The sequence below is a fragment of the Anabas testudineus genome, chromosome 6 (assembly GCF_900324465.2).
Source record: "Anabas testudineus chromosome 6, fAnaTes1.2, whole genome shotgun sequence".
Lineage (NCBI taxonomy): Eukaryota > Metazoa > Chordata > Actinopteri > Anabantiformes > Anabantidae > Anabas > Anabas testudineus.
Genome location: NC_046615.1, coordinates 6,643,678 through 6,667,091, shown reverse-complemented (window position 1 = coordinate 6,667,091; position 23,414 = coordinate 6,643,678). Strand labels below are relative to the sequence as shown.

The following is a 23,414-nucleotide window of genomic DNA, read 5'->3' as shown; positions in this document are numbered from 1 at the left end:
TGTTCTAGTAAATGAAATGATAAATATTCATTATAATAAGCATAAATGATTCTAGGTTCATTTAAAAGTGCAAAACATTTATTGTCCCTCCTTCAGTGTTTTTGTAATGTGGGAAACAGTTTCAGTTTTTTGGCAATTAAATCCAGTGGTGTGGCTTACTAGTTTTATTATATCACCCTAATGTGTTCTAGCTGAACAAGTCCCTTCAAAAAATCACTAATCTCCATTTATTTCCAGTGGCTGCAGTTCAAGGGTAGTCAATTAAAATCAGTAATGTGAGTCATTTGTGTAAAAGTAATCAGAGGTTTGTGTTGAAACAATTATATAATTAATAGAGTTACATGGATTATATTTGCTGAATTAAAACATAACCACTAGCGACCTCTTCCCGTCACAATAGGCAGATGTTGTTGAGGGATCCTCTAATACAGTATTACCATCCAGCCTCTCTTCGACCCAACCCACTGTTTGTTTTTAAAGTGATTGTTGAGTTAGTCTATTTGATGTGTTTTTCTTCCAGTTAGGGTTAAAGGCAAAGTTATGACAATCAAAATAATCTTCATAGTGAAAAAGAAATTAATTGTGGTAGGCAGAAGAATCCTTTTTAGTGGTTCTTCCCCTACTGCCCAAATGTTGGAATAATAATGGTCAAAATTGATTCAAATATGCAAAGTTTTTATTCAAACAGCAACAACAAAATGTCATCACACTGTCTGCGCCCTCCACAAACTAGGGAAAACACTGTAATAACTCTTGTCGTTTAGAATAATGTAGACTTTAATGTGACTCGGACGCTTTTATTGGCTCAGTTTCACAATCAGCAGATTTTATTCAAGTATTGACATATACTCATTATTTTCTCTTCATACGCACTTTCAGAATATTTAAATCCAACCTCTGCCATCTGCCTCAGCTGGCACCTCTACACAATGCTTGCTTATTTTGTGTCCTTCACCATAATTAGTTTTATGCCACTTTTATTACTGTTTGTGAGGATTTTTGTAAAACAAAAAACTATATGCAGTTTCTGTGAAAGGGTATGAACACAGTGATTGGTGGTGGAATTGGCTGATTTAAGGGGCACCAGCTAAAATCCTGCCTAAGGCACCAAACTGGTCAGAGCTGACTCTGGTTGTGTACCAGTGGAAGGCATATGTTTAAACCCTGGAGCATATTGAGCCACTTCTGGGTGGTATTAACCTTCTCATCTAGACAAGACATTTAACAAAATGTCACACTGTTCCTTTATATGCTTTATATTTTGCCATTAAAATACAAATGTCCTTCAAACCATAAAAAAATGCTGTGTTAGATATGTTTTTGTGCCATTTCAGTGAGTGATAAATAAGTGGTGTTTTGCATGGAGTTTTGCTTCTGTTACATCAGCATTAATTTACAGGTTCAATCGAAGTGAAGATGTGTTAATAAATGTGCTAGACCAGACAGCTCCATCCAACCATACCACCAGCTATAAGCATATTTATTATCTGATGGGCACTTTTATTATTCATCTAAAGACACTTTATCACCATAACTATTTCTAGCATTATTATCCAGGTGAATAAGCACCTCTGTGAAATACTATACATGCTGTTGTACTGTAGTATGTGATTATGGTATGAGCGTGTCGGTACACAGATGGATAATAACCTATGTAAAAAAGAATGAAGTAATCCCTCCCATTTTATCATGCAAAGTTGGACTGCTTCATTCAGACTGCTACACCCTCTGCAATATGTTACTGCAGCAAATCCAATTACAAATTTCACTCTAGTTATAAATCTCGTAGACAGTGACATGATGCTATATATATATCATATGGGCATTAAAGGCCATAATACTTTTAAAGGGATTGAACTGGAATCACTGGAATTCTGGGGAGAAATAAATGGAAAAATCAAATTAAAGCAACTAGATAAAGCTGAGTTTCGGGCAGCAACCCATTTGCCTGTGGGGCATTTAATCCCAACTTTAATCTAGATTATGTCCACAGCTGGCATATCCCTGCATGTCTCCACATCCTTCTTGGACCCCATCATGTTGCTCGGAAAAAAGGTTGACCCCACCCGTTTTGGAGGCCACCCCAGGATTTGACAGAGGTTGAGAGGATTGATTTATCCCAGACCTGAAGAGAGAGTAACATTAAGCAGAGCTTCTTTAGTAGCAATGCATTACGGAGATCCCCATCATCTACAGGCTGCAGATTTGTAGAGATTCATGGCATCCATCCACAATGTCGTAATTGTCCACATAAGGCGATGTAAGAAGATGTAAGAAGAGGACTGTCACATAATTGTTGTTCACAGAATGCTTATCTCTATGTGTCTGGCTTGGACAGTTGTTTCTGTTTCTTCTTCGCTCAGAAATGTTCAGTAACGGCACTCTGATTGAGCATCCTGGCCAAAGAGATTAGACTGTCATACCAACAACAAAACGGAAAAAATAACTACAGCCAGAAAATGGATTTCTCTCAGATTACTAGGAGAGCTTTTATTTGGAGCGTTGCAAAGTACATTTAAGTACATTTCATGGTTGTTAGCGCTCATTCTCTCTCACTCGCGCACCCTCAAACACTCTCTTCCTCTTCTTCCTTTCACTTTCTCATCAGCTGATTAAAAAAAAAAAATCAATTTTGAAACATAACAGCAATACCTTCACACAGTTTACCTCGAGTTCATAGTAGGCAATGGGGCACCCATCACCTTATAGAGTCCAAGCATACAAACATACATGAGAAAGAGATGGATATATATCTTATATAGGCAAAAACTATCATTTGTTAATATGTTTTGTTATACCATGTCTTCAAGCATCTTAAAAATAAACTAAGATAGGAGCACTTATTTGAATTCATGGCAGAAAAGTAGATTATATAGTATGAGACACATTTTGAGATCATACCATATGCAACATATCGAACAGTAATACGAATAAAACTAAAAGTTGCTGTTGATCTCATAAGTATTTTCACAGTGGAAGGAAAAGCAACTTTGGATTGAATATTGCATGTTTATGGAAGCAGCCAGTTACTAATATTGCTGCAGAGGCTTTCTGGTCAGACACACTCTGGACCATCCAATTTAAAGGGTTTAAGTCTTTCAGTTTCCATGGAATCTACAATGTGCACACTTGTACTTCTTATCATCGTACCAAAGAGCAAAAGAAATGCTATTTGTTTGATATCCTGTTATCCAACTCACCACAGATGCCTTCACAACCATGTGGGAAGGCCAATGTGGGAAGTGCGGCATTTGGAGTAATTGTCAGCTAAAGTACTTTAATTGTATGTAACACAGAGACTGAGGGACTCAATCACAGTTGGACTTCTGGATTCAGTCAGAGACAGTCAGTGTGATTACCTTTAAAAAGCTGCTGGTGGAAGGCTGTGATTATTATTTCCTGCAGCTTCACCGCCTTTGCCTAGCAGAGCTAGAGACTCCATTGAATGAACACTATCCTTGTCCAGACGTACTCCAGGTCCAGGTGGGGCTGAGTCCTCCCCCACTTGTTCACCTCCTACCTCCTGCAGCTCCCCCGTGGCAGCTGCAGCAGCAGCAGCCGCACACTCCTCCTTGAACAATCGGTCATGCTCCATCTTGAGCTCTTGGTAGGAGCGGGAGAACATGTGGAAGATGGAGGTAGCAGGAAAGGCCATGATGAGAATTCCACTGAGGATGCTGCTCAGTGCTACAACCTGTCCTGGGATGGACCTCGGCACCATGTCGCCATAGCCCACGGTTGTCATAGAGATAATGGCCCACCAGTAAGAGGCAGGGATGCTGCTGAAGTCATGGGGGCCTGTGAGCTCGCTCTCAGCCAAGTGAACTAGGGGGGAGAAGAGGGTGACAGCCACACAGAGGAAAAGCAGGAGGAGGCCAAACTCCCGGGTGCTGCGCCTGACCGTCAGCCCCAGTGTCTGCAGACCGAGAGAGTGCCGAGCCAGCCGCATCACATAAAGAATCCTCAGCGCCCGCAGAATCCTCAACACCAGGCCGAGCTTGTCCAAGTAGCCCTTACCTCCTCCCGGCCTGTCATGCTCCTGGGTTGGGTCCTCCTCCGTCACCACCAGGGAGACATAGTAGGGAAGAATGGCCATGGCGTCAATGATGTTGAGTGGGCCGCGGAGGAAGTCCAGCTTACTGCGCGCCTGAATGAACCTCAGAATAAACTCCAGGGAGAACCAGGCTACACACACCGTCTCTATGATGAACATGTTGTAGCACTTGGAGGAACATTCGCCCTGAGGTAGAGAGAAATGGAAATGGGTTGTGGGATTGACAGAGAGATGAGGTGGAGAGGAGCAGGGGGGAAGCAAGAGAAATGGGAGGAAAGGAAAAGTGAGATGGGGAGAAGACAAAAACCCTGAGGTCAGATAATCACCCTCTGTAATCATTAATAAATCATGAGCTACATTCACAGTAGTATGCTAAAACTACTGCAGCAGAACTGATAGATAATACATTGACACAATCAATCAATGATTTTGTTCGGACAGATTTCGAAGATTTATGTGACAGTCAGAGGGAGCTGTGTCAGAGAGCAATGATGCATGCATGCCCTTTAACTGCAGAATCAAGGGAGAGCAATGCAAAATATACAGTACACACAACAGAATCCCTGCTTTCAACTGACTGTCTTCTTTGAAGCTTTGTCATCACACAGCTCTTTAGTTCAGAAAATTTAACTTCGTTTCACCTCCTCACACTTTCAAATCTCAGTGCTTTGATGCTTTTAATGCATATTATGTTGGGGTATTGAAAGGTACTGTAACACTGAAAAAACTCTTATGGCAGGGGTCTGCTCAAAACAAAGCCAGTCTGTACACGTTTGTCCTAAATAAGCCATGAAGTGACCACCACTCAGGCAAAGCACCTCTATTGGGTTGAGGTCTGGGGTCTGACTTGGCCACTCCAAAAGGTGGATTTTGATTTTCTGAAGCTAGTCTGTTGTGTGTTTTGGGTCATCGTCCTGTTGCATCATCCAACTTCTAAAGAGTTTCAGCTGACATACAGACATTCTCACATTATCCTGAAGAATTTTTCATGCACATAAATCTTCCCCTCCATCACTGCAGATGGCTAGGCCCTAATGCAGCAAAGCAGGCCCAAATCATGGTGTTTCCTCCACCATACATTACGATTAGGTTGATGTTTTCATAACGACCTTTTTATGCCAAATGAAGTGCTGTCTGTTCTTTACAAATAATTCAATATTGTTTCATGAGTCCAGAACAACAACATTATGCCAACAGTGCTGTCGAGTGTCAGTGTGCTCTCTGGCAATCTTCAGGTGTGCAGCAATGTTCTTTTTTAGTAAACAGCAGCTTCCTTTGTGGTGTCCTGCCATGGACACTCTGATTGTTCAATGTTTTACCTATTGTAGACTGTTGTGAGATTTTAGCCAGTTCCAATGCTGCCTTCAAATCTTTGGCTGTCTCTCTGGGTTTCTTCTTTACCTCATTAATAAGTGTTTGTTTTGCCGTAGTACAGTACATCAGCTGTCAGTACTTTGCAAAATTGTTGTAAATCACTTTTGAAAAATAAAAACTGTCACGGTTAAAATAATAACCACTTGGCTAGGTTAATGAATAATCATGGTCATGATTAAAAGAAAGTCTTTCAGCACCAAAACAGCAATCAGTTGTGTTCTGAAGCAAAGCCACATCCAGTCCATCCATCACCAGCTTCTTTCTTGAGACCTTACAATACTATCTTACTTTCTCCTTTGCTCCTGCTGGCAAAGAGTCATAATTCCTACAGCTACTAGAGGGCTTAGCCCCATGATAGTCGACATATATCATTATTGGACATTTACTGGAACAGCTAATGCTGTCATTTTTCTTGGGAACCCTATCTCCTCAGGCTATATTCTGTTGTTGAGCTTTAGATATTCTGGCTACAGCGACTGACAAAGATGCTGGTGAGCTGTAAACAGCTCCACAAGTCCCCACAGCAACTGACTGGTATGAGACAAAGCATCTGTAATACTGTACAGTATGCCCATTTCTCTGGCAGATTCTTTTCTTGTTTTGTTTCTGGGTTTTTTTTTTCATATGTTTCCAAGATGATCCAATTTTGTTCAAAGTAAAAATTGAAATTAAACAATTTAGACTTTTCAAACGAAAGTAAATTACAATGCTCAATATGAAGACAAATGCTTTTTCTACATTATTTGTGTACTCAGCCTCTTCTTCTATTAGTTACCTCTCCATTCTCCCCATTTTCCTCATTGTTCACTCTCCACATTTATCTCTCTGCTCACACTGTCTCATCTATTCCCTTCCCTCTCATCTTTCTTTTCACTCCCTGCCGCCCTGTCCTCTCTGTTCCTGCTTCTTTCTCCACCTTCACATCATTCATTCTGTTTCCTCCTCCATCACTCTCTCTGGACTGCCTCCCTCTCATTCTTCATTCTCACGTGGTTCTCCTTCTGCTTTACAGCCTTTGTTCATTCAGGTTAAACACAGCTCCCTCATCTGATTCCCCCTCGTGATGCATCCTTCACACACATGTACCACTCCTGTCCCCCTTGTATTGCTTGTGGCCCCTGTCTTACTGATTCTCATCGCTCAGTTACATTCATTTGCGTGAGTTTGTCATGCTGTACAGAGTATTTGCAGTGCTATTATTAAATTGGATATTTAGAAAATGTCCCTTCTTGCATTGTAACACTGCTAAATTACAGTGAAGTACAACCCTTTCGATTGGACACTGGGCTCAAGCTGCTCCATTCAAGCAGAGATGAGGAGCAGCTGGTTGTCTGGTAACCTAGATGCTTTCTAACTCCACACCCCCAGATGTTTCTCAACATTGTAGTCAGCTGACATGACATGACATCACTTGAGGCAAACCGTTCAATCTTCACACAGCTCACTGTGGAGGCTCAAACTTTTATCCAACGTCTTTCACACATACAGCACAGCAGTACTACTACACATGATCAGTTTATAAAGCTGACGTGGTGAAGTTGGTACCAAACACTCACAAGTCCTGTTTTCAACCACTTGAAGATTGTAAGTCAAAGACTCACTATGCTTTTAGGTCTGCTTAGCTGAGAGTGAACCAAAACAATGACCTGAATAAAACTAAAAGGCTTCATAAGTGGTTGAGCTGAGGTCAGGTAAAGGTTCTTTCTGTGTTTGTCACCATGAGTGATGCTTTCCAAGTCCCAAATAGTCACAGTCAGCAGACAGAGGTAAGCAACAGGTAGGTAACAACATCAGGTGAACAATGCAAAGGGGGGCAGGCAGGGTCTTAAATGGCAGATTAAATAATGAGAAGAAAGAATGCAAAGATGGTGTGGCAAGACAGAGGGCTTGTAGCAGTAGCCCAATATAAGGAGGGAATGGGGAATCAGGGAGAGGATGAGTGCGGAATAGAAAATGAGACTGGCTGAGGTAACTGCAGGTCAGGTGGGTGTAGCAGGATCCTCCGGATGACAGGAGGCTGCAAAGGTAGACAAGAAATGAATGAAGTGTGACAAGTCTAGATGCTTGTGCATGATTTCATATACATTTTCCTGTATCCTCAGCATAACATATTTGGTTTTTGGAAACAATTTTGTGAAGCTAAACACTATTTGTCTCCTCAGGATAAAGTACTGCCTGTAGTAGAAGTGGCAAGTCTCCAAACTGTCTACAGTACATTTTATCAGAACATAAGATGAGAGGCACTTTATGACTTTAAAATGCTTAAACTTTATGCGTGTTGTGTTTTCCACCATATGCAGGCTGTAAATCAAACTTTAAAGACTCGCTCATAAAGCCGATTTCTGTAAGTGCATCATTTCAGCTTTTCCATCATCTTAATTGAACCAAATGGCTTTCTAAAATGTAATGTTTTTTATGCTGCTTTACAGAAAAAAATAAAAAAATTGCTTTATGAGCACAAATTTAAGCTTAATTAAAAGTTCTCAACCTGATTACAGATTACAGCACAGCACTGCAAAAAAAAAAAAAGAAAAAAAAAGACTGAAGGCCTTATATGCTGTATGTTTCCAAATGATAATAATTAATGTTTAAAGAAAAACTTTAAGCAACAATTATCCTGATCTGTGTTTAGGAGTTTAAAACATCAATGCCTGACAATAAACACTTCTATCTATAAATCTTTAGGTAAATATTAATCTTTGCACACGTCCTTGTCCTTAATCTTACCTGCATTTCCCATGGTTTCTATGTGTGCAGAGATGTCTGGATGACTGTATTAATATGTGTTATTACTATATGATATGATATTTTCTCCCTGTGGCTCATGCTATCTACCTCATGTAGAGTCATTTCCCTACTCTCTACTGTTCCTCTCTCGTGTTGACACTAGGTCCATCAGGGCTTTGTGACACCGTTCTCGCTCTCTGCGTGATAGGCCATTTGTTAAAGCGAAGAGCTTTCTGCTTGTGTCTATCTCAAATTAAAACACACACACAGACATGCACGCATAAGCAGATAAACACCAATGCACACAATATCCTCCCACAGTACCCACTATCTCCCTGACCTTATCTCCTCTGTATAACGCTCACTGGAACTAATGTCAGTGACAGCTCATTTCACCACATACGCTATGCACCCCAGCAGCTGTCTCACACGGGGTTTCACGTTATTGTCCGTATTAACACATCTCAATGTCACATTAAGACGAACACTGCAGCACAGGTGGAAATGAACATTTGAACGGACAACATGTAAGTCATACGCTTCTTCTTCTTGTACAAACGCGGTTAAAGTTGTCACAGATTCTCACAGAGAAGGAAACGAGCGGCTGAACAAAAAACTGAAACACAAGCGTTTGCATTGAGGAAACTTCTGTACCAACAATTTCAATATATTATATGAAATGTATTGAATGAAGCAGACATAGGTCAATACACACACATACATGAAGAAACTAATATGTTGATCTCTTGTACCTCTATCAGATTTTACAATGTCACACTTTTTAGTTCATCAAGCAGTGTTAGAAGACAAAAAGGCCTGTGTCTACCTTCTACCGTCCAGCTGTGGACTGTTTGATCTCTCTGTATGATGTTGTACCTGAAATAGAACAGTATAGTAGGCAGGAAGTCATCTGTCTGCTAAAGGTTGTTGAAATCACTCAGTTTTTCACACTTTAATTAATTAACCACATTGAAAACAATGAGAAATTGTGGATTTCAGGCAAACTGAAAAGGCAGTTTGCCAACTTGTGATCTATACTGAATGATTATTACATGGACGGCCTGACTCTGAGTCTGCAGTGGAGTTGAATGGTCATTTCTCTGATGAAACATCTGGCATTTATTGCATAATTATGATAATGGTTGGTGTGCTACATTGATGTCAGTGTTTGCATTAATGGCTGGCCAGATGGTCAGAAAGATGAGAGCATTACAGTACACACACACACACACACACACACACACACACACACACACACACTAACACACAATTGAATTAAATTGTATGTGGCAGTTAAATATGAGTAAGTCCAGGTAGAAAAACACTGAATAATAATAATTGAATTGCATTGGAGGCAAAAACACAGTTTGTCTAAAAATCATTATCATTCAAGCATATCATGAATACTGCTGGCTGCATCTCGCTGTGCTTTGCCAGCACCAATCAAGTTCTTTTTCTAACTTCTCGGGGTGTTTCATTATGGAAATCACCTCCATAGACACCACATCTGTCAGACACAGGCTAGGGATGCCGCCCAGCCCATGTTATGATGGTCAACCACCTCTCCTGCCGAAGCAGATGGGCGTGGATCAACATGGTGGTAAGGTCCTGGCTAGTGCTGGTTTGCACTGATTCTGCAGAACCTATGCGTTCGAGGAGTGGGCTATGTGTCTATGTTAGAGAAAGAACTTTACCTAATGTGATCTCTGCTTAACAACAGCAAGCTTCTTTTTTTCTACTGGATCAGATAGAGTTCACTGAATTCACTGTCTTCATTGAGAAATTAGGAAGACCTTCCCACAGAAAATTACAGTGTGCTCATGTAAGGACAGCGCAATGACTAGTTAGCACACTGTATTTAAAATTCTTCCTTAGCTATTATGCTAAGAATCGTTTTAACTTTTAATTTAATTCTCTACATCTCTGCCAGTATGCCCTTAAATCTACAGCTATCTCTCTCTTTCATCTCTCTCTGTCTCGGGAGCCTGACTCCTATGATGATTTTGCAATCCCACCTGATCCAAAGGTTTGAGCAGAAAGGGCAACAAAGGAACACGAAAGATTCAACCCATCAATCAGCTTTACCTTGCAGCAGACCTTGAACATACTTTGCGCCACTGAACACTCTTTCTGTATCCTGCTGTGCTGACCTTGCACTCACTTTTAAAGCTTCTCCATCAAAGAAGAACTGAAGGGAGGAGAGGAGAGATGGACGGTGAGGGTCACACGGACAGCAATGCACAAAGAGAGAATTAAAGGGTGTGGCTGAACACCACACTGATGACCTTAACCTCACACCAAGCACTGTGTCCACCAGTCATTATTAAAGGGTTTAGTATTAAATGTCTATCATCAGGCAGTCTGTGATATTTGCACTGAACCATTTGCAAGAATGTGTGACTCTAATGTCACTCCACGCTTCATACACTAAACTCTGTAACATGGGCAACATGCAAAAACAAAGCAGAACTATGGTGTTACATCAATGCATAAGAAGAGGTGACTCTTCAGGCTGCAGAGTGACCCATCACCATCAAAGACAAACAGCTGGCTCACGCACAGGCACACAAATAGTGCTAAGGTGGGGAGAAGAGATGGAGAGAAAGACAACAAATGAAACAGGAGAAGGTGGCTAAGCAATTTAGAGGAATAGAGGAGATTAGAAGGAAGAGATGAGGTGACATGTGAAGCAAGTCTCTATATTCTCCATCTGTCAGGATGCTGCAGGAGAGTCAAAGTGAGACTCACACATTAACTGCAAATGAGTCTACTCTGTTGTTACTGTCTCTCTTTCACGATTCTTTGATCAAAATACAGGCTATAAATGGATGTTGTTACAGAGAAACGCCAAAAATGCAATTTCTGATTACAGCGCCTATCCCGTAGCGTGACGTGCACCTCCCCGCGTTTCTATGTGTTACACTGACACAGATCACAACTGGGATTGCTCCACTTGCTACCATTGTTGTGGTTGTGCAGAGCATGCCCTCTGCTTTGCAGTAGTTTCAGAACTGCTGCTCAGAATTTATTTGCTCCAACTCCAAAATGACCTGCTCAGTTTCCATCTATTGTTTGTAGTATACAAGAATAACACAGCGTCACAGAAACTCACCAGTGCCCACTAGTGATGTGGTGGTATAACTGCAGAATGTCATGCTCATTAGGGGGTAAAGTACAATTTATTCTAAACTAACCAAACTAAAGTGAAGCCTCAAGGTTTATCCACAAAATGCTGTATAAGCATTTCAGTATTATTAAACTAGTTTCTCATTCAATTTCCTAGAATATGTAAAGTGTCATCTAATTTAAGATGCAATAGATACATCAGCAACACTCTCTCTCTCTCTCTCTCTCACACACACACACACACACACACACACACACACACACACACACACACACACACACACACACACACACACATGGGATTGTGTGTATAGTCCCTGAGAATAGAGTTGCAGGTTTGTTTGTTCATCTCTACATGTGTGGGTCCTCTCCTCTCTTTTCTGGTTTCTCTGCCTGTGTCACTCCTCACCTGTCTCACAGGTGTTTGCAGTGTGCTCTCCTGTCCCACACACCTTTGGCTCATCTCTTACTCAGCCCTCATCCACGTCTGCCTCCGAAGCTGCTTCTTATCACCAATTAGTGTCTGAGTGTATAAACGGAGAGCAGCTTTGTATGTTGATTGCCAGACTGTTGCCTTACTGCAGTGCGTTTCTGCTTCAATCTGTACAAGACGTCTACCCATCCATCCAAGTAAATTATGGAGCCATCACACTGTGTTTGTCTACATTTCGAGCCAAACTATATGTTGCCAATACCTCTAAATTTTGTGTGGTGTGATTATGACACCCTTTTTCCAGTCCTGTCAATGTTAAATTAGTGTTAGAAGACTGCAGAAATTCTCAGGAGCAAGGTCACCCTAAAATGAAATTGCTTTAACTAAGATGAGAATTGATCACTGGTGTGTGAAATGGAGTTATAAATATGTAATATTTCCATATTTAGAGATAATTGCCTTGAATTGAGAGGTTGGTTCTCGGTCCAGATGGAGATTTTGAGATTTGATTCAAAGATTTGATGTCTGAAAATCCCGTAATAAAGATGCATAGCGTCACAAAAAAAAAAACAACTAAAGAAAGCAAAACAAAAAAAAAACCCCTCCAACTAATTTTTTAATTTCTTAACTTTTGTATAATATCTTTTAATAATTAGCAGTACTAAAGAACTGAGGACTGTATGACATTTGTGTGCTTGTTAAATGTATGTGTATCAAAGAAAACATCTCATGAACATGAGAATACAGAACGCACGTGTGAACGGGTCAGAATAGAAAAAAGCAGAAATAACAGTAAAATGTCAAAAGCAACCAAAGGTCTAACTGTTGTCCTTCAGGTCGGTCAATCTCCAGTGCTAACATATTCAGATCTACCGAGCAATACTTCACTGCATTGTACTTGTCTGTGCTCCACAATCCCATCCTGGCATCGACAGGATAAACACCTCGGTCTTTGCTGTCCTCTCCCATAATCTGACTTGGCAGCCGTGCAGCACATCAGACAGAGGGAACACAGCTCATAACCAGATAGGCCATAATAGGCATGGAATGATACGACCAAAGACAGTACAATACATGCACACTGACATAAACACACACGTGTGCATGCTAAACATTAGCGCATGGACATTCACATGTGTCTTGTTGGTGCATTAATGGACTCTGGTGAGCAGCCTTTAAGCTTGATCATATAAATATTTACAATGCTGTATTTGCAATACAGTTGTAAATAGCAATTCTGAAGGTTTGTGACACTGACTTACTACTTTTTATCACTTTCTATTTCACATGACCTCAGCTTTGATGCCAAGGTCATCTGCAGCTATTGTAAGGTTATAACCCCCCCTCCCTTAATTTTCTCCACTCTTTTTCTTTCCTTTAAATTACACTGTACGTTCCTCTCTCCAGGCACCAGCCTGCACAAAGTCTTATTCCCTTTCGTTGACTTATAGTTGCTCTGACTGACTGCCAGCCTCAGTATTACCCTGCTGAGCCAACAAAACGTACACACTCGGACACATATTTATGCTCCCTTCATGTTAATTTAACAGAGGCTAAAATTATGTGTGTGTATTGCTACACATTCAAACATGATGGATGGTGGTGCCTTCCCTTCATGGTTCTGGCACAATGAGCAGGCTGATTCACTGAAGACAGAGAGAAACACACACAAACTCAGAAGAAGCCCGACTCCTAATGCATAATTTCTTGTTACACTATGTGTTTCCGTCTCAGGTGTGGAAGTGTATCATCTTAAATATAATTATATGCTGGGAAGCCCTTCAGCTGTGTGGATCTGAGCTGCAGGGAAAATTCATTCATGCTTCTAAGTCCACAGTCAAAAATGTTAAGATACTAAATCACAATCCTCCCTCAGAGACAGTAATGTTGGAAACTGGCTTTGTTGATTCACATAATGCAATTCTGCACAGTTCAGATGCAGAACATGTACACGCATAACCAGAATCCTAGTGAGCCTGAGATTTTCATCACAGCCAATACTTTGATCTTTTCCAAGTGATTCTCTGCGGAGCTGGAAGTTGGTATGAAATGACAGATAAGAGACAACAAACTCTGCTTTTAGTTTCTATCTGTTGGAGATAACAAGTAGAAGACCTATTTCAAAGTTACTGTACACTGCACACAGAGCTGACTTCAAAACGAAAAATCCCCTGGGATCAATGAGCCATCTGAATTGTTAAATATTTCTATTCTCTGTGTCAACTGCCTATAAAAAGAGTTACCAGGTGATCATATAATTAATGAATAACCTGTACTAATGCACTCCAAAAAGGATTCCTGACAATGATTGGTTCCAGGTGATTAATCCAGGCTGGAGGGTCTTTTAACAGACTCAATGTGATTACACACTATTACAGAAACTGACTTTATCTTAATGACATTAGTGTTTGTAATGTCAAATGTTGTTGTAGCTACACAAAAAGCAATTCATCTCTAAAGATCCTACCTGGCCTCTGCAGACGATGCTCTGTCACCATCAGCTTTTAACTCTCCCAGGAATAGACAGCGGCAGATGACATGCATGTATAGTAGTCTCTGACAATTTGTAGGACACTGACATAACAAACTTTGTTTTCCAGTGATGGTGTGATTATTTTTGTGAACAAGGGTTTTGTTGCAGGTTTTTGCAGCATGTGATCATGGCATCACACAATTAGGCCAACGTTTGTTCTCGCCATCAATAGAGATTCAGATCATTCTAAGATATCAGATATATTTTTAAATATATGTAATAATTTCAAATAATTTCTCTCTAGGAAGACAAATAGAGGGAGTGGAAGAAGAGAGATGCTTCATAGCTAGTTTAGTGTTTGCGTCCTCTCTTTCTCGGTTCTCTTGTTATCTTCTGCTACTTCTCATTGACTTGCTATTTCCTCCCTGTGAAAAGAATTACCTTATCTTTCTGTGAGAAGACACATTATCTCCACTTGTCTCTCTTCTGCTTTCTTTTTTTGTTTCTTAAAGAGATATCACACACCCATCTGCCCTCTCAACAATGATTTCCAGATCCATTCTATTATTTATTTGATTAAGTTATTGGCAAACCTCTGCTTGAGAACAAGCGAATAGTCCATAGGAAAATGTGTCAGAACTCCCAGTCTGAAGATTAAGTCCTACAGTTTGCTGTCTCTCTCTGTGTGTGTGACACTTTCTCTGTCCCCCCTCTACGTCTGATTGATGCCCTGGGACGTAATTATTGAACAGCAAATCCCACACCAATTTATGGCATTAGGATGTAACACGGCTACTTCAAGTACTCCCCAGGCCAGAATACGACTGAATTAGGAGAAGGAGAGCAAATCTGATGAGACAGTCTGAAAATACTCTGTCGCTCGGTGAGAATATTAAAGACATGAATCCATCCAGTGACACTTTGTCGGAGTAAAACGTGTGGTAAATGAATGAAAATGAATGCAGAGAAAGTTGCTGCTTCGGTGTAAAGTTTGAGACAGAAACATGAGCAAAGAAAGTCGGTGTCTTTGGTGGATGTTTGACATTTGAACAGCAACCAGGTGCAAACACGGGCAGGTTATCCGTGTAGGCTGAGACCCGCCGCTGCACGGTTAAAAACTGCATATGCCTCATTCTTTCCAATCTAAACACTGCTGCTGCCAGAGATTTGAGTCAGGGAGATTAGAGAGGTCAGCGCTGGGTTAGGACAGCACTCACAGTAAAACTTGACCGCATGAAGGAATGAATATCAAGGCCAGCCTCGCAAGCTTCTTCAAATAATATGGAACTGTCAGGTGTTTTTACACGATACATATAGAAAACATAGGAGGAATGCATCCACAGCAGAAGAAATACACTAATGACCGATGGCCAGAAACTGAATAGTTTAGTTGAGGCTGACAGTGACACAGTGAAAGCAAGGTCGTGTTATCATTGCAGTCGACATTTGCCTGCATCTTTCTACAGCTTTTTGAATACCAAACGCTCACTCTAATCCTATTTCATCAGTCTACACTTGCACTTGATCTAGAACCCCCAAAAAGTCTTAGCTGTCTGTAAACGTTTTATTTTAGCTCCTGTCTTTTTAAGGATATCGAAACCCAAAGAGATCATAATTCTCTCTTTTTTCCCCTGTGGTTCATTTTTTAATACCTAACCTTAATCTGGTGTCATTTCACCGCTATGTTCCTATTTGCCAACTTGTGGAAGCGCCTGCCGGTGAGCCCAGCAGAGCTGTGGAAACGCTTCCCAGCTAAGCTGTGTGGGCTGGTGCGACTGTGGGGGCGTCAGGACTAAACCGGAGACCTGTTTATAGAACGTTTGGGACACTCCTGAGAAAGTCCCTGGGATGCTGAAGAAAGTCTCATGTCAGGATGTTATATGTGTTAGATTTATGTTACATGTCATGTGTTCAGCTCACATTTTAGAACATTTCATCACATCCCATTACAAATAAAAATGCAATGTTGGGTCCACAAGAAGCATGCAGTAAAGTTCAATTGTCAGGGAAAACTGACATCGAGCTATGTGAACAAGAATGAGGCTTCACTATGTTCCACTATAACCTTACAGGTTAAGTTTTGGTGGCAAAATACCTTTTGCTCGGTTTTATATGTTGTGGTAATGGTGCTATTCAAAATATTAACACATTTCCGTGATCAAAGCCTCCATTTGAACTTGTAATCCTCCACTGACAGTTTGATGTCTCTTTCAGAAGCATCTAAAAAATCCACAGACTGTGATTTCATATCAATATTTTATGCATCTATTTGCATTTTTGAAACACGTCGGGAGAGGTTGCGCTTCCTGTCAAATTGTTGCACACTGAACGCACGGAAAGTAAAAATGGGTACCTGATTTAGAGATGGGGTTTTACACAAAGATCCCGTGGTGCTTATTCAGCAAAAAGATACACAGCCACAGCAGGAGATTGAGAAATGATGGAGTACGTGGTTATTATCAGTGGGCTTAAAACTGAGCTGCAAGACAAAGGCCCCTCCCAAAGCATTTAGCTTATAGTGATACAGAGTTTGATGGAAGGGATCAGCTGGGGACATGCAGAGGCACATTATGTAGAGACAGAGAGATGGAAGCAGGGGCAGGGAAAAAATAAACCGGTGTTTATCTCTTACTTTCTTTCCCCTCAGAATCTCACTCTCATTCCTTTTTAATTCTCTCCCAAAAGCATATTCTCTCCATCTCTCACTCTCCGCCTCCTAGACCGATCTTCTATCTGTCCTCCTGTTTCCCCAGCTTCCATTTACTCTATCTGTCCTTTCACACTTCTTATTCAAACAAAGACTAGAAGAGAAGCAGGAAGACTGATGAGTGGAAGGGGGAATTTTGGCCCACTCCAGCACAAAGCAGACTAGAGACAAACAGCAGGACCATGTGAATTAAAGATGACAGGAGTCCTGTTGCTCATGCCTGAGCAGACAAGCTGGATGCTGCGGATGGAGTTCAGTAGCTGAACAAAGGAGAATATTGAAAAAAAAAAAGAGAAAGAAAACAGCAGAGGGATTTGTTTACTGCCATCGTCTTTCCACGAATGGACAAAGACATGCAAAGAAAAGCTTGGACAAAGACACATTCACCTAAATGTTCGTACAAGAAAATAATATCCTCACAAGGCAGTGAGACGTCAGGCACAACAGTATAAAGTCCTCAGTAGCCATTAAAATGTCAGCTGCAACTATACACATCCAAACACACAAACACACACCTTACAACCTACACTGTCCTCGTAAATCCTTACACACACACACACACACACACACACACACACGCACACACAGAGCAGTATAAAGTTTCACATCCTTTCCTGAATCACTCTTGGGATGGGGAGGATACACAGTGTGATGGTGACTGGTGTGAGTGTGTGTGTGAGGGAGTTTGGGGAGATGGCCCATCAGGACAGATGGATTTCACCATGTCTGTTACTCTGTTACAGTATTTAGCTGGGAGGGAAACCCCAATTCCTGTTTTTATTAGAATGTGATACTAATACATCAGGAAATACAACCTCATCTTTATTCTCTCTGCTGCCTGAATATCTGGCCGCTTGTTAATCCTGCTGTATATTTGATTCTTGTGTTTTGAACCTTGTCATCAGCGTACAGAAAATAAATCTACAACAACACTCCTCTGTGCTTCTTCTTATTGGCTAATTCTTATAGATTTGTGCTATTATATGCTGCATACGGCACATATCAAAGGCGTCACCGGGTCCTGGAGGTTTAGAAGCACCAAATGAATTCTACCCAGGGACTCAGTCCAACCCTGTGCTCCAGCTCCTCCATCTGTGATCCTATGTCTGTCACTGACTATTGGACTCTTCCTGGCAGGGCTCTTGAAATCCTCTCTTTAGCCCTTACAACTCATCAAGCATTCTGGAGCCAGAGCTCTTGTACACCTTCCTGAGTTCTCCAGTATTGCACTCGATCCTTTTGCTGCTTGTGACTGCTCATTTATAAAATCAATAAATGTGGGCTTGTGTTGACAACTTCTCAAAGATACATAATCGGCTGGATAGTAAGAACGCTGCCTTCTACTGTATGAGGGAGACCAGGGTTTGAATCCCAGCTGTGGCCTCCCTCCAGTAGGACAGGTACAGTCTAGCTAAGTAAATATGTGTGGTAAAATATGGGGAATAAAATCTTACCCAGCAAGAGAACGTGTGGATATGTAATTTTATTTAAGTGGCAGAAAAGCAATCATAACCGAATAGAGGATACCCTGCAGTTTTACTTCGAAGGGAACAGAAAGCTCTAGAGTAAATGTGTGCAAAATTGAGACAGAGAGCCGTATCGGTTACAGAGGATGAGTTCATTACTATTGTATGCGCATGTGACCATGTTAGTGTGTGTCCAGGCATGTGACTCCCAGCGCTCGTATGTGTGTTTTTATGCCGGTGCCAATTTGCGCAACTGTGTCTAGTGATGCGCACATTTGTATGCGTGCGTGACTCTTTTATGTGAGATACAGTAAGCCTATTTTATTATTCCCCAGTGTTTACTGACAGATACTGGACAAGCCTGGGTACAGCTCGGGCTTCATTATCCCACGCTGCAATGGGTAGACACAGATCACAGGACATCAACACACACACACACACACACACACACAGCAGCAACATCCCACATAGATATTTAGAAGAACATGATGACAAGGAGTTAAATAGGTTTGAAATATTTCAAATATGATTTTTTAGTAGCATTACAATTTATCCGTCTCTCACACATTTAGTTTTTTCTCACGCATAAACACTGATGTATTGCAGAAACACACCATTGATAAAATACAACCTTGGTTTCCTGGAAACAAAATCACTGCTGCAGATAATGCCTAAAAGAGAGTTCAGTTAGGAGCGACTCTGTTACTTCACGACCGCTGTGTTTGAACTGGAAAGAACTGTGAGAGGAGACTATAACTATAATCCCTCACACGATTCATGGGAAATCTTGACTCTTGAAAACTTGAATTCATGGGCCTTAGTCAAATAATAATGGACAGTTAAGTATTCGTTGACTAGGGTTCAGGACTTGTGCAGTTGACAGCTGCTTTCACAACATGCCAAAACATTTGGGCTCACTCACCCTATTCTCTTCCTCCCTGAGGTCTGGCATGGTGCTGATACACAAGCTGATGACAGTCACCGCAACCATGATGACTGACATGCAGGCGAAGATCTTCCCTGGTAACCCAGATTGAGGATTCTCCACCATATCTCTCAGCCAGTTCATCACCTTCCGGTATTTTGTCTCCTCCACTGGCACCCGCTGCATGGCGTTTTTTTGCCTGCGCTCCTCCTCTCGCCGCTCTTGCTCATGTACCTCTTCGATGCGCGTGTACATCTTCCTCTTGCAGCAGCGCTCCATGTACGCCATCTCCACACCCCAGTAGGTCAGCTCATCGTGCAGGGAGAGGACGCACATCTCCCGCAGCAAACGCAGTTTTCCTGCAGCCAGGAAGTTGAGAATGACCCTGAAGGCAGAGGGCGAGCGGTCGAAGAAGAACTCCTTGCGGGCTTCGTCGTAGTCGTCGCAGACGCTGGCGATGTCTTCGGGCGATCGGCAGCCACAGAGACGGCCAAGACGGGTCAGGGGAAATTGCTCCAGGGTGCTCCAGGGAAAGGTGTAGCGGTTTCCCCCAACGTTGATGACTGCTAACAAGCCATGGTCAATGGACACCAGGTCCTCTGGCCGACGGATGAACTGAGCCCTCTGGTAGTACACACCCTGGAGAGTAAAGAGTGAACAGCTTCAATGCACAAACAGCTACATGAGAAAAAATTGGAAGTGCAAGTAGTTGCCAGTTCATTCATGCTTTATTTTACTTCAGAGACAATCTCAGTCAGTCATACCTTAATCGTTTCGGTCTCCGGGATCTCAGTGAAGATGCGATCAAGACTACTGTCGTCACTGACGGACAGATTGCTAAAGTCATGGTTGGCGTTGCTGATGATGGGCATGGCAGCATCTGGAAAACACGCTGCTCCACAAAGGGCAGCTTAGACCAAGTTATGATACCAGAAAAAAAGTCTATGAATAACACCTTGGTCAACGTTTCAGTCTGAGGGAACTGCAACCCTTTCTGTACTGAAGCCTTCAAGAATGTGTTGCAACTTTCACAATTCAAAAAACTTTTGTTCCGCAGTTCAGGCCAAGTGCAGACGAGATGAGCAAAAAAAGGCTGGAGCTTTCTGCTTTTTTGGTATCAGAGCCCCTCATAACAAGGAGATTTCTCTCAGTGGCAGATGAGCTATGGCTTTGGCTCGCAACCAACAAAGCAAAAACACAGAAAGGAGAGAAATGAAGCATGTCAGAAAACCGGTTGCCACATTTCAGTGTGGGTGGGTTTTGATGTTGCTGTCAGAGTTCCACTGTAGACTCGGTTGGGGTATCGGGATTCAGCATCAGATCAGTGGGTAATCCCCATCTGAAATGAGAGTCTGGAAAAAGAAAGCCAAAATAGAGAGAGTGGGTTAGGATTGATTAGTGACTGATAGCTGCAGATGATGAGCTGTATGAGTCAAGGAGCCAAATGTGTAGCGCTGAGGTGTCCGGGGACTGATGAGGACTCTCTGTGTCGCCACAGTACGGTTAGGGAGCACCTAGAAACTGACATCACAGAGGTAGATAAAGCCAGAGAGAGAGAGTGAGTGAGGATGGACTGAGATTTTTAAACTATAGAGCAACAATAGACGAAGAATTGGAAAGAGATGGAAAGAAGATATGAAAGGGTGAGGAAGACACCGAGAGAGAGAGCACACCTCAGTGAGACTGCAGTACTGAAGGCTCCACCCACCTCTTTTACTTCCTTTCAGAGAGAAACAGGACAGACAGACCCCTCAGCTCTGCTGCTATAAATGAACAGCGTCTGTGGTCACTGCATGACTTGAATGGAAGCATTTACAGTCAAATCAAATGCAGCTCGGATCGGGTTTGTCTGGATCACTTGCCGTGTATGTTGGAAAATGCTGAAGAGCCGCAACAGAAAAGAACATTCAGGTTGTGTGGTGGTATTCACACATTGGTATTGGCTGTTGTGGTCGGGCAGCAATCCTAGCAACAGACACTGAAACACAGGTCCAAATTGTTTTTCTTGGCAATAAGATTGCTCTGACACTTATTGGCACTATTAGTTGTTACAGTTGCCTAGAATTATTCACTGTGTATCAAAGTCTTAAATAGTTGCTCTTATGATCGCATTATTTTTCTGTTCGGCCCCGTGCATGAAGATCATCAACGATCATTAGGTAGGTGAGGGCGGACATAAATACCTTTAGTCATTTGTCATCATAGAAAAAGCACTGATGTAATGAATGAGCAATTAGCCACTGTTAATGCCATTAGATACGCTTCTGCCTCCCATTCTAATACAAAATATATGCATCAGAAAAAGTCTATTAACAGATTCAATCTGCTCCTTAACTTTTGCAGATAAAACTTGAAGGCAGTAGGTGACAGAGTTTTTTTTTTATTGTTGAATGATTTGGTGACAACAGAAAAACAAACCAGCTTGAAACTGAGGGAATTATCTATACACGCTGTTCAGTAGACGCCCCTAGACAATTTCACACTTGCGCATTTCCACATGCACAACACAACGCTTGTTTGCCAGCGTGACCATAGCCCCTGACTCGTAACCTTGAAGGTGAGCATGGTGTAGTAAGGCTAACACAGACCTGCGAGTTCGTCAGCGCTACACTAACACCGTCACCAAGAATGGAATATACAGTTATCAGCAGCCTTCAAGTTATTCTGCTCAGTATCTACAGTAACCACAGGCTCACTGAATGGGCGACTGGACATCTCGGACAGTTTGAAGCACTGGGTTGAACCAACGTACTGTTTGTCTCCAACTCCGATCCAGGAGGATAATAGGATCCTGTACTGGAGGAACCAATAAATCACTTCTGTCACTATGCTGCTGTTTCATTTCCACCTCATACGGGGAAGAGAGCGTGATGAACTGTTTATTCATCGATTTTGATTCCCGGGGAATGGAGCTGCTTTTTCCTTAAGAGGCAGGTGTTTTAGTGTTATCAGCTTCACTTGACCTCCTTTGCTTCTCTGGTCTGGACTACAGCAGAGGGACGTCAGAGGAATTGGAAAGAGAACCGAACATGTCCTCTCTTTATGTGAAGTTAAACTGCATGTGACGCTTGATGATTTTATGTCAAACATTACAACATCAATTTATTTTGAATGTGTAAACTACTGTTGGACTAAAACGCTTTAGTTATTTAAAGTTATTTGATAAACGGACAAGTAATCAATGAATAAATCAAGATAATTACTATGTTTGTATTAACATTGCGTTTTTTTCTCTGTGACCTCCTCACTTATCATACTGTATTCAGCCTCCAGTCAGTGATCTGACACTGTAGTTATAGTCAGATAAAGAGTGACTGCATTTGTCAGAGGATGCTTTAAAGCTTTAATGGTTCAATGTAGGAAAACTCTGTCCAGCTCTCCCTCTCTCTCTCTCTCTCTCTCTCTCTCTCTCTCTCTCTCTTAAGCGACATGATGCTGCGCCTTTACCAGGATTAGAAATTTAATTAAACTTGGTCAAACTGCACTTTTTATTAAGACATCTTAAACAACAATGTCGTCTTTAGACTATTTTAGCAACACAAATCAAACGAGGACGCCTGAAGTCTAACTTAATTATTGCTTTAATGAAAATTTGCCTGACAGATGTTTTGCTTTCAAATTTCGGATGCACCCTCTTCTAAATAGAGTAAGATGCAAATGCTCTTATCGTGCTTTATGTTGCAGTGTTAGACGATGTGAGCACACTAACACTACTCATTTAATGACTTGTGATGATACATTACAACTTCGGACAGATGTCAAGCTGCAAACACATCCCCTGCAGACAGGAGTATAAGTTAGGAAGCTTACCATCTTGAGCCCAGCACTCGGTTCCAGACATCCAAATCACTCGGTGTAAAATCCCTGCCGGCTCGCAGACCCTCCGATCACTCAACGCCAAACCAGGGTGTCACCGACCAGTCCCAGCCGTCACATTGTTGGAACAGCAGGGACAGTTCGCCTGCATCCGCACCATCCAAGCCGGTGCACACAGTCTAAACATGACAGAGATGGAAGCGGGTGCGCTCTCAGTGTCCCGTTAGAGCTCGGTTGGTGGTGCTGCAGGAGGAGGAGGAGGAGGAGGAGCAGCAGAAGAGGGGGGGAGTCGGAGCTGCGCTGCGCAACAGAG

General features: G+C 41.9%; 1 protein-coding gene across 2 annotated transcripts; it reads right to left on the bottom strand.

Moving 5' to 3' along the window:
* Positions 1 to 2,503: 2,503 nt before the first annotated feature.
* On the bottom strand, positions 2,504 to 23,365 carry kcng4a (potassium voltage-gated channel, subfamily G, member 4a). 2 transcript variants are annotated; one of them, XM_026364746.1, is made up of 4 exons: positions 23,096 to 23,365; positions 20,050 to 20,637; positions 19,283 to 19,924; positions 2,504 to 4,240 (listed from the first exon to the last, which is right to left on the bottom strand). In XM_026364746.1, the coding sequence occupies exons 2-4, from the start codon at positions 20,155 to 20,157 to the stop codon at positions 3,362 to 3,364; spliced, it is 1,629 nt and encodes a 542-aa protein (XP_026220531.1). In that variant the 5' UTR covers positions 20,158 to 20,637; positions 23,096 to 23,365; the 3' UTR covers positions 2,504 to 3,361. The 2 variants fall into 2 exon arrangements, with proteins under 2 accessions (XP_026220531.1, XP_026220530.1); XM_026364745.1 differs by lacking the exon at positions 23,096 to 23,365 and having other exon boundaries at positions 20,050 to 20,896.
* Between the last annotated feature and the right edge of the window lie 49 nt (positions 23,366 to 23,414).